The sequence below is a fragment of the Triturus cristatus genome, chromosome 4_1, assembly GCF_964204655.1.
Source record: "Triturus cristatus chromosome 4_1, aTriCri1.1, whole genome shotgun sequence".
In the NCBI taxonomy this organism is placed as follows: Eukaryota; Metazoa; Chordata; class Amphibia; order Caudata; family Salamandridae; genus Triturus; species Triturus cristatus.
Genome location: NC_140585.1, coordinates 404,607,152 through 404,618,578, shown reverse-complemented (window position 1 = coordinate 404,618,578; position 11,427 = coordinate 404,607,152). Strand labels below are relative to the sequence as shown.

Below are 11,427 nucleotides of genomic sequence, written 5' to 3'. Positions count from 1 at the left end.
ATACCAACCTCGGAACTAGGGTAGGAAATACCAAGCTCGGAACTAGGGTAGGGTATACCAACCTCAGAAGCAGGGTAGGGTATACCAACCTCAGAACTAGGGTAGGGTATACCAACCTCAGAAGCAGGGTAGGGTATACCAACCTCAGAAGCAGGGTAGGGTATACCAACCTCAGAAGCAGCGTAGGGTATCTGCCACGCCCCCACCGCACCAAATTAGTTGAGGACTAGCAGCTCCGAGTGTTTCCTAAAGGGCCTCATATACAGACAGAATTACTCATGGGAGTATAAATACAGTTTTCATGTCCCTAATCCCACCCATTTTATCTGCTATAACTAGAGCATATGTGTCTGATTTTATATGAATAATCTTTTAATTTAAAGACCTAACCTAGTAGATTAGGGTTTTCTCTGTCCTGAAGAAATGCATTTGGCCCACTGGGCGACTAGGCATGAAACATGTCAACCATCCCGTGAAACCAAGGCTCATCACCATGCCTGGTTGGTTCATTTTGATTATTTTTAATCTTCGCACGATACTCGCCAGGAATAAAATAGTTAAAGGGATGGTGCATAGCCAATTTTAACTCCACCCAAACCCAATCTACCTTCTCCCCTCGCAACCCACATTAAAAGGCAGTTAATCCCGGCTCTGCCACTTGAAAAACAAATCTTCCTATTCTGGGGAAAGTGTGATGGAAACCTGTGAAATAATAACTACTGCCTGCTCTCCAGCACTGCCCTAATTGCACATTCATGCCTCTCCCCCATATCAGAGAATAGGTTCTGTACTCCCGAACCAAGCGGACACTTTACTGTTCACTGGACAGCACTTCATGACGAGTTGCACCTCCTGCAATAAAGTGTTTTCTTTCGAGCACTATGCCGCTTCTTGAAGCTAGACCATCTATGTAATATGAATAATTTATACTGCCTCATTATAACTTGTTATTAACACTTCCTCTACAAGGACTCCCTTCCTTCGAGGCCACATCTCTCAACGCAGTAATTAATACACGTTGGAAACCCTTCACAGCAAAAACCCCAAGGCCTGCTAGTCAAGAATCCACCCATGAACCTATTGTAGGAAAGGAGGTGGCGCTGGTTTTGAAAAAGCCCTTTATGCGATAGACAAGGTATAAAAAGCGGACCGTTTGCAACTGGTGGGGTTTACTTTACTATCACTGCGCCTGCTTGAAGTAGGTAGGTGTACACTTGCGCATGGGTGTTTGTTGCCCCTGGTCTGTTCAGGAGGGCTGTCTATGATGTTAGTTGCTATTCCGCACATGGACAGTTGGCGTTTCATACCCAATCTCCAGTGCAGCGGCCATGATTATGTATTTCAAGTTTTCCTGCATTTAGTGCACCGATTTATTGGGGGTAACTAGTATGGTGTTTATTGTAAAAAAAAAAAAATGTGTGGTTTCCTGGAGCCAAGGACCATCCCATGACATCAAAAGTAGGACAAGTTTTAGAAAGCATGAATTACTAGTTACTGTGTGAAGTTAGCAATGGTTCCCTGCCAGTGCCAGGGTGTATGCCCTTCAGTGCCCCTGCTTCTCTCCATGGCACAGGCCTGACAATCCCACAACACAGTCTCCACATCCACCACCCAAGCAGGACCCTCCGATGCAGTCTGTGTCTGTCTCTGACCATCCTCAGGACCAAAAAGCCCCACAGTTGCTATACATCTTTGGGGATAGGGATGGCCAGCCCTGGAACCTTCTTCAGTAAGAATAAGAACAGTTCACAACCAATTGGAGTTCAAAAAGAATTGCAAAAACGTTGCTTTTCCCAAATACTTGACTCTGCCTTCCACTGAAGATCATCACCTCAACACAAACACACCCGCGGCAACACAACCCGCACAAAACCACATTCTTCCTGCATGCGTCACACTATGACTCGCTCTCCGAACCAATCACGAGCTGGGCAGACACTTGCATTAATACCAGGATAGTGCTTTGTGGTCAGGAGGAGTGGCGAGAAGTGCAGGAACAATAAAACATGCAACAATGCGTGTACCTGCCCAGGAGAGGATTGGCCATTAGCAGAATCAAGGGCATTCATGGTCGGCCATCCCAGGAGAAGACTGGCCATTAGCAGAATCAAGGGCATTCATGGTTGGCCATCCCAGAAGAGGACTGGCCATTAGCAGAATCAAGGGCATTCATGGTCGGCCATCCCAGGAGAGGACCGGCCATTAGCAGAATCAAGGGCATTCATGGTCGGCCATCCCAGGAGAGGACTGGCCATTAGCAGAATCAAGGGCATTCATGGTCGGCCATCCCAGGAGAGGACTGGCCATTAGCAGAATCAAGGGCATTCATGGTCGGCCATCCCAGGAGAGGACTGGCCATTAGCAGAATCAAGGGCATTCATGGTCGGCCATCCCAGAAGAGGACTGGCCATTAGCAGAATCAAGGGCATTCATGGTCGGACATCCCAGGAGAGGACTGGCCATTAGCAGAATCAAGGGCATTCATGGTCGGACATCCCAGGAGAGGACTGGCCATTAGCAGAATCAAGGGCATTCATGGTCGGCCATCCCAGGAGAGGACTGGCCATTAGCAGAATCAAGGGCATTCATGGTCGGACATCCCAGGAGAGGACTGGCCATTAGCAGAATCAAGGGCATTCATGGTCGGCCATCCCAGGAGAGGACTGGCCATTAGCAGAATCAAGGGCATTCATAGTCGGCCATCCCAGGAGAGGACTGGCCATTAGCAGAATCAAGGGCATTCATGGTCGGCCATCCCAGGAGAGGACTGGCCATTAGCAGAATCAAGGGCATTCATGGTCGGCCATCCCAGGAGAGGACTGACCATTAGCAGAATCAAGGGCATTCATGGTCGGCCATCCCAGAAGAGGACTGGCCATTAGCAGAACCAAGGGCATTCATGGTCGGACATCCCAGGAGAGGACTGGCCATTAGCAGAATCAAGGGCATTCATGGTCGGACATCCCAGGAGAGGACTGGCCATTAGCAGAATCAAGGGCATTCATGGTCGGCCATCCCAGGAGAGGACTGGCCATTAGCAGAATCAAGGGCATTCATGGTCGGCCATCCCAGGAGAGGACTGGCCATTAGCAGAATCAAGGGCATTCATGGTCGGCCATCCCAGGAGAGGACTGGCCATTAGCAGAATCAAGGGCATTCATAGTCGGACATCCCAGGAGAGGACTGGCCATTAGCAGAATCAAGGGCATTCATGGTCGGCCATCCCAGGAGAGGACTGGCCATTAGCAGAATCAAGGGCATTCATGGTCGGACATCCCAGGAGAGGACTGGCCATTAGCAGAATCAAGGGCATTCATGGTCGGCCATCCCAGGAGAGGACTGGCCATTAGCAGAATCAAGGGCATTCATGGTCGGCCATCCCAGGAGAGGACTGGCCATTAGCAGAATCAAGGGCATTCATGGTCGGCCATCCCAGGAGAGGACTGGCCATTAGCAGAATCAAGGGCATTCATGGTCGGCCATCCCAGGAGAGGACTGGCCATTAGCAGAATCAAGGGCATTCATGGTCGGCCATCCCAGGAGAGGACTGGCCATTAGCAGAATCAAGGGCATTCATGGTCGGCCATCCCAGGAGAGGACTGGCCATTAGCAGAATCAAGGGCATTCATGGTCGGCCATCCCAGGAGAGGACTGGCCATTAGCAGAATCAAGGGCATTCATGGTTGGCCATCCCAGGAGAGGACTGGCCATTAGCAGAATCAAGGGCATTCATGGTCGGCCATCCCAGGAGAGGACTGGCCATTAGCAGAATCAAGGGCATTCATGGTCGGCCATCCCAGGAGAGGACTGGCCATTAGCAGAATCAAGGGCATTCATAGTCGGACATCCCAGGAGAGGACTGGCCATTAGCAGAATCAAGGGCATTCATGGTCGGACATCCCAGGAGAGGACTGGCCATTAGCAGAATCAAGGGCATTCATGGTCGGCCATCCCAGGAGAGGACTGGCCATTAGCAGAATCAAGGGCATTCATGGTTGGCCATCCCAGGAGAGGACTGGCCATTAGCAGAATCAAGGGCATTCATGGTCGGCCATCCCAGGAGAGGACTGGCCATTAGCAGAATCAAGGGCATTCATGGTCGGCCATCCCAGGAGAGGACTGGCCATTAGCAGAATCAAGGGCATTCATGGTCGGCCATCCCAGGAGAGGACTGGCCATTAGCAGAATCAAGGGCATTCATGGTCGGACATTCCAGGAGAGGACTGGCCATTAGCAGAATCAAGGGCATTCGTGGTCGGACATCGCATCCCAGCCTCTGGAGCTGGTACCTGGTGCTGTGAGGCTGCACGTGCTCAGTGACTGTCCCCATCATGCAGATGTTTCAATAATCATTATTGCTAAGTGTCAAGTGCTATATACAACAAGTTAAGATTACATCCGAGTTCCAAAAGTGGCTGCTCCCAGGTCCTTGCAGGTGGTACGACCTCCCCTGTACCCGCTATCAGCGCAGGTGACAGATAGAAACAGCAGCAGTAAAGAAAGGGTGGAGCTGCAGACAAGGTAAGTCAAGCGCTGTGCAGTCAAGTAGCCCGGCCTTTTTATCTGCTTTCAGATTTTACTCTTGAACAAAAAGGGGAGGTAAAACTTTTTGGCTGCTGCTCACAGGAAGTCGCAATGAATGACACATCACACTAATAGGAAAGAGTGAGCCGTGACCTTGGCAGCCGGTTCCAGGGGTTATTTTTAGAATCCACGGAATGTGTTGGATAGTGAAGGTTGAGGGGGCTGAGAAGACCCGGGCCTCCCGCGTCTGCAGCTGCAGAAGAGTGCCAGCAGCCAGCAGTGTTGTTTGTTTACTTTTGTGGGAGCAGAGTTTGGCATTTCCTAGAGGCCACATAGCTTGCTGCAGTGCGGATAAGTGCATGATTTGGCACACTTCGAAATCACTCAATAAAATGACCATTAGTGTTGAGAGCTATTTTTAAACCCTTTCTGGTATTTTAAACAGCATCGGATTGCACGTGGCGTCTCTGAGTAACACTTCAAAAGTTAAGATGTTTAGTTAACTTTAATCCACGTTTAAAAATGCGGCCTTTGGAAAGCCTGCTCCAACGAATCAAGAGAGGCTGCAGGAGCAACGCATGCTGCAACGCAAAGTGCCTCGCATACTTATGTCTTTCATTTAAAAATAGACGTTTTTCAAGAGAAGGCGTTCACGATGGTTGTAGCTGGAGTTAAGAGCTCAGATTTGCAGCGGTTTGGAAGGAAATACAAGGTCCCGTCGCTTGTGTGTCCGAGCGCCACATCACCCAACACCCTCGCTGCTATCAGGAGCGATGCACAGCCCTTGAGGGCAGTGATAGTTGCCATGTAAACGCTGCACCACTATGGCCCGGTGGAGATGCCACCGCCAGCACAGCCCTCAACGCGTAGACCCAAGAGGATCTACCAGCTGTGCGGCGCGGATGCTCCCTACAATGTAGAAAGGAACCCCGACAGCTGGAGATGGGCAACACAATTAAGGGCATTATTGCCTTCATACCATCCAAGAAGTGCCAGGAATTCCTCACTGGGGAGCTTGAAGAAATGCCAATCGACAAAATGGTGGATCTGAGTTGCAACCAGTTGAGGAGGTTCCCGCTCCAGGTTTGCTCTTTCACGGAACTCCTCAAGCTCTACCTCAGCGACAACAACTTGAATTCTCTTCCGCCCGAGTTGGAACTTCTGCAGAAGCTGCAAATCCTGGCACTGGATTTCAACAACTTCAAAGCGCTGCCTTTGGTGGTGTGCCGCCTGAGTCAGCTCTGTATCCTTTATCTTGGCAACAATAGACTTCGCGGCCTTCCATCAGAACTGAGTCGTCTCGACAACCTGCACACCTTGTGGATTGAATACAACTACTTCACGGAGTTGCCTGACGTCATCTGCCAGCTGAAGCACCTGAAGACATTCCACGCCGGATGCAATCCCATCCGCCAGCTCCCCATGGAGCTCAAAGAGCTGAAGGAGCTCCGCACCCTATGGCTCTCTGGGATCCTCTTGAGCGACTTTCCGCGAGTCCTGCTGGAGATGCCCTTCCTTGAGGTGATCGACCTGGACAGAAATGGCATCAGGGTCTTCCCGAGTCTCAGGCGCCTGTCCGCGCTCAAGCTGGTCATCTATGACCATAACCCATGCACCAACGCGCCAAGAGTCGCAAAGGGGGTAAGGAAGGTCGGCAACTGGTCAGAAGAAAGCCCCGAGCCAAAGAAGCGGTCAGAAATTGAACGGGAAATTGAGAAAATAATGGAAAACAAGGATTCCCAAGCTGTCGCCAAAGAAGGGGACACTCCTCAATGAATTAGTGAACCCTTTGGCAAAGCATGTCATTCACAGAGCTGCACGGGTGCAAAGGTAGCTATTATACCAATGTGTCAACCCACTCTGTTTGCATTAATAGCATCTGCATAGGTACTGTCTATGGAATTATACTTCCTAAAATCCCAAAAGAATATTGATTTTCAGATTTAGAAAATAATAAAAGATTTGCTCAATCGTACAAATATATTTTATTAAAAGTAATCAATTTTGGTAATTTTCTCTCAGATTATTTGAATATTGCATGATGTTAATGAAGCGAATTCACTGGTGTCACATGTTGAATGAATGAGGACACTTATTTAAACCAATACAATTGGGTGATGGATGACCTGTAAAACAGAATTCATCTCTGCATGGTTGCATTTGGAACAATGTAAAATATATTTCCATGCCATGAAAGCCTGTATGTTGCATGTAAATCGGTTAGAAAAGGGTCGTGGCGTATTCCTACTGCTTAAATTCGATATCAGAGTTCATACTGTATAAAAAGCACAACATATGGGGGGTTTGCACAGAGGTGATGTAGGCTAATAAAGCCCAGCTGCACGCTCATAAATGCCAAAAGCCTTTATCTTGCTCTAAAGTGTCCAGCCTAAGTTACATTTTAGGGGAGATCTCACTAGTTATCCGTTAGCACCTGGACACAATTTATGTCAGCACATAAAAGGGTGTGCTCCACCTGGGATTACCAAACGGCATGTGCACCTTAATGCATGTTCGTGAGGTCGATACCCCTGGGTTTGCTGCATTATAGCGATGAGATGGTTAGGTATGCGGTGGCAATCTAGGATAACCACACAGACTTAGTGCATATTGCACAAAGCTGAAGAGGTTCGATAACATTATTTTTATTCAGAATCAAAAAGTTAGGGGATTTATTAAAAAGCAGCGTGGCCAGAGGAGCATAACTAGGAATCCTGTCAAAGAGGTGCGGCCTTCGTACTTAAAGATAAGACTTAAAACAACAAACATAAGTCTAAAATACGCCAGACTTATTGGCTTTACCAGTCCTTGTTAGCAGTATTAGATAGATGAGTAGCAACAATGACATTGTTCTGAATCATTAGAACTGAACATGTTTTTATTCTGAAAATATAAGTCTGTGAAACAAACTGCTAATATTTGTGGAAGAGGAAGTGGTCTTTAGAGTCTCTCAATCACTCCCTTTCTCCCTCTCACATCACTTTCATCTGCAATCTCTCTGTTAGACAGGTGCACAATTCGCCATTCTCTGTCTTTCTCTCTCTCTTTCTCCTCACAAACATAGCATTTTCTCTTCCTTTGCTGTTCTCAGTATTTCAGCAGCTGTGTACCTCCTTCACACCTCGTTAGATAGAATCATCATTACAATTGCCCCATATATGTGCATCGCATTGTGTGATCTTCGGTGCGGCTAAGGGTTGGATGAGCATGTGGTCTTCACATCTGTATGACTCACTGACAGGCACTGGCGTCAGCCTCAGCTCCAAAGCTCTCAACAGTGCCATAACATGAACACACCCCCACAACCAGAACTCACCCAGACACCTACAGGCGGCTCAAGAGCCACACGCTATATGAAAACAACCACAGGAGCGGAGGGACTGCATCGCTGCAGTGGATTACAGGCACTGTTGAGGGATTGATCAGTGTGTCTGCTTGTTAGGTTAAGAACTTGAGTAAAGGGCCCACCAGGATGACTAAGGGGAGAGGGTATGTTAAGGCCCCAAACATAAGTGGTGAGGTTGTCATAGGTAACAATACGTTGATGTTGCCCTATTGCTGAAATGCGTGTGAATTGCCATGCAGTGCACTGCTTGAGGTGGCATCTGGTATGTTGGAAGAAAGTACTTGTATTAAGCCATGGCAAAACAGATATATTTCGGTGCCAAATAGTACAGTATCAGCAGCATATTTCTTCATTGCAACCCACGGCCCAGGTTTACTAACACCTTGCATTGGGGCTGGGTGATTTTTTTGATTCAGCCCCACACAAAATGTATTTCAGGATTTACTAAGCTATGCAAAGCCCTATTTACGTGGCCTTGAATAACTTAGAAAACAAAAGTAACAAGGACGCGCCTTATATATCTTTGTGGCAGGCAAGCATTCCATGGGTGGAGCATGGGCATTCCTGTTCAACCATCCATGGATTTTGCAGCAAACTCAGATTTACTAAAGTCTGTAAACCTGAGTTTGCGCCAAAATGGTGCGCCTTCCTGAGGTTGGCATAAGAGGAGAAATATCTTCATTTCTCCTCGCTACTTCCTCTATACAAAGAGGAATAAGCCTCTAAGGACTGCTTTTGTGCAGGAAGGTGTCCCTTCCTTCACACAAACAATCCTGCCCACAAGGCAGGCCCCCTTGCCCACAATGCAGGCACCCTTGTCATGTCTGGGAGCATGGATGCCTGCTTTGGCACTAGGCAGCCACAAGGGCACCAGTGCAGGGAGATAGATGCTCATCCCTCTATAAATATGGCGCAGTTCAGCTCTCACCTCTTCATGCAACACAGCGCAGCAACTTGCCTTGCTGCGTTGCATTGTGTGAAACATTATGGCCCTAGATTTTTAGATCAAAGTTTCGAAAAACAATATTTTTACTCAACCCAATGTTAATCTTTAACCTTAGAAGGAAATTTGCTTCAGATTTGAAACTGCACCCTTAACACAGATTTGATTCAAGAAAGACGAAGACAAACTTTGAAGGATTATGTTAGTCAGATTACAGAGTCAATAGAGAGAGAGCTATGTGGGCTAACAAATGTACTCATGAAGCCAGTAAAAGGGCACAGTTCATGATGAAAGCAGTCAATGGGAGGGCCCATGAAAGCACAGTGCCAGCGTCATCTTCGAATATTTAAACAGTAAGGTGGAAGGGCTGTCTGCCCATGGTGGGCACAGGTGGATGAAGATGTGAGAAATTATAACTGTAGCCAAGCCCAAACTGGCCATACCGGGCATCAGGCGTTTCCCCGGGAGCCGGTTGTGTTAGTGGGGGCCGGTTTTGTAGCGGTGCAGCAGTTTTACAAGCGCTGCGAAGTTCCTTGTTTATTCAGCAGTTTTTGGGCAACAATAAAAGTGTCAAGTTAACTCTGTTGATTAATGTACCTGCTGGAAAGTGATGGGAGCTTTGCCTAGTGGCAGTTTTGACTCATCTGAGGTAGCACAGAGGGTTAATATGCCTGCTGCAAAAAACGTGTTCCATGCATATCAAAGAACAGTATTTTATGTGCATAGTACAGTGGGCTACTGCATTTGTCACAGAAATTCTTTTGTTACTGTTCAGTTCATAAGTTACAATCGTAATCTAGCACAGTGAGCTATGAACTAATACCATAGAGCTGCATGCAAGCTGCATGGGACAGGTTACAAAGTAATGTTTTTCCCTGTCTTTCATTATCCTGAAGTTACTAAAAACGTTTGCTTGGGTAGAAATAAATTCTTGTTATTAAAGTAAACACTAACCACCGTGTTATGATTTGAATCCTGAGTTTGAGCTTCTCCAGACCAAGCACCCTTAACAAATGCCTGCCAGTATGGACGGCATGTGAATCCTACACTTTTGACTTATGTAACATTTTCTATACACCAATTTACACCTGTGATTCATTGCCTCTGTATGTGTGTGTGATGTAAAGTGCTCTGACACCCTACACTCGAATGGAAGGTGCTATAAAATAAATAAAAAACATGTGAGAGGGAGGCTATGGAGAGATGAGAGGCACTGTTGGAGGGGGAAAGTGAGGGAATCATACAAAGATTGTCATATTCTGGTGCACAGTAAGGTCATCATTTACTGTGCTTTAAAAGCGAATACAATTGAGCATATAATGACAAGTGTTTTGTACAATGCACCATTTTCCCTCACATTTATTTTTGGGGGGGAGAACCACCCCTAAGCCCCTCTTTGTAGTGGTCCGGCTTGTTTGCCGCACTCACGATACACTGGCGGCTGGTCTGACAAAATTTGCCACTGCTGCTTGGGTTCCCAGTCCGGCCCTGACCATTTCAATAATGCTGGTTTTATTAAATTAGAGTTTTGGAATTTAGGGAGCACATCCATTGAAGACAATGGAGGCCCTCAGTGAAAGTAACCAGATTAATCAGTGAGAGGTATCCTTCACAGATATCCAGGGGTGGTGGCTGCTACACAGACATTGCTGCTTACAACTCCTGTAGACTGTCTTGCAATTCCTGTGGCTTATTTTAAACTGGGTCTGGTTACTTAATGGGCTAATGCCCCCACTGTAGGGACCTGTGTTTGACCCTGGTCACATGTTCAAATCCCAGCAGGTCCACTCAGCCTTTTATCCTTCTACAGTCGATAAATGTGTACCATTGAAATGGGTAGCAATAAACATCTGTTATATTCTAGAAGTAAAAAGACATGCCTTTGACCATGGTGCTGGTTTGGAAGTTGGTTTTGTGTGCCTGTCAGGGTTTCATACAAACAGTTTTTTTTGTTTAGTTTTTTTTCCCGTCTTGTCATTGCGTCACTTCTCCTTCACTTATCACTGTGGTGAAATTATGCCATGCTATGGTGAAGTCTGACTCTTAATTTGTTTTTAATTGCTAGAATTGCACAGGTAGTAATTGATTTGTTGTTATATTACTTGTGCTCTTGGAAACTATTCCACGTGCAGTCATTCTGGCCTGCTCACCCTGTTGTTACCAAGTGAGCTCACCTGGCCTCTGATGCGGCCGCATTCTTGACTACCTGATTATCTCCAAGAATCCTCTAAGGTCGCCAGGATCTTTTTATCTGCTAAATAGTGTAGAGGGGAGGAAATCCAATTATAAGAACATAATCACCAAAATCAAATCTCATTTAGGAAGGACCACTGACTCCAAATCTAAAATTGATAAGATTTTATTACAACCAAAGATAACTGCACATACAAACACCGTAGCACAAGGTGAAGAAGATAAATGGGCACTAAAATAAATGCAAGTCTACGTAAGAGTCTCATACGACTCCAAACAAAAAGAATAACAGGCTCAAGAAGCATAAGAAATGCAATAGTCAAACCAATATCTACATTAGGAATCATCAGCCTAAAAGGAAAACAGTTAGGGCCTCATGTAGGTAGCATACCAGTTACCACTTCTTAAATACCGAACGTTA

At 46.7% G+C, this 11,427-nt stretch overlaps 1 protein-coding gene across 1 annotated transcript; it reads left to right on the top strand.

The window, feature by feature from the left end:
- Positions 1-5,161: 5,161 nt before the first annotated feature.
- LRRC10 (leucine rich repeat containing 10) lies at positions 5,162-6,535 on the top strand. The gene has a single exon (XM_085652499.1). It carries the CDS (start codon positions 5,467-5,469, stop codon positions 6,298-6,300), a length of 834 nt encoding a protein of 277 aa, XP_085508625.1. The 5' UTR covers positions 5,162-5,466; the 3' UTR covers positions 6,301-6,535.
- Positions 6,536-11,427: the final 4,892 nt, after the last annotated feature.

What these genes read in the sequence shown, in the direction of transcription:
- LRRC10 (XM_085652499.1), top strand. Translation starts at nt 5,467, where the DNA reads ATGGGCAACACAATTAAGGGCATTATTGCCTTCATACCATCCAAGAAG.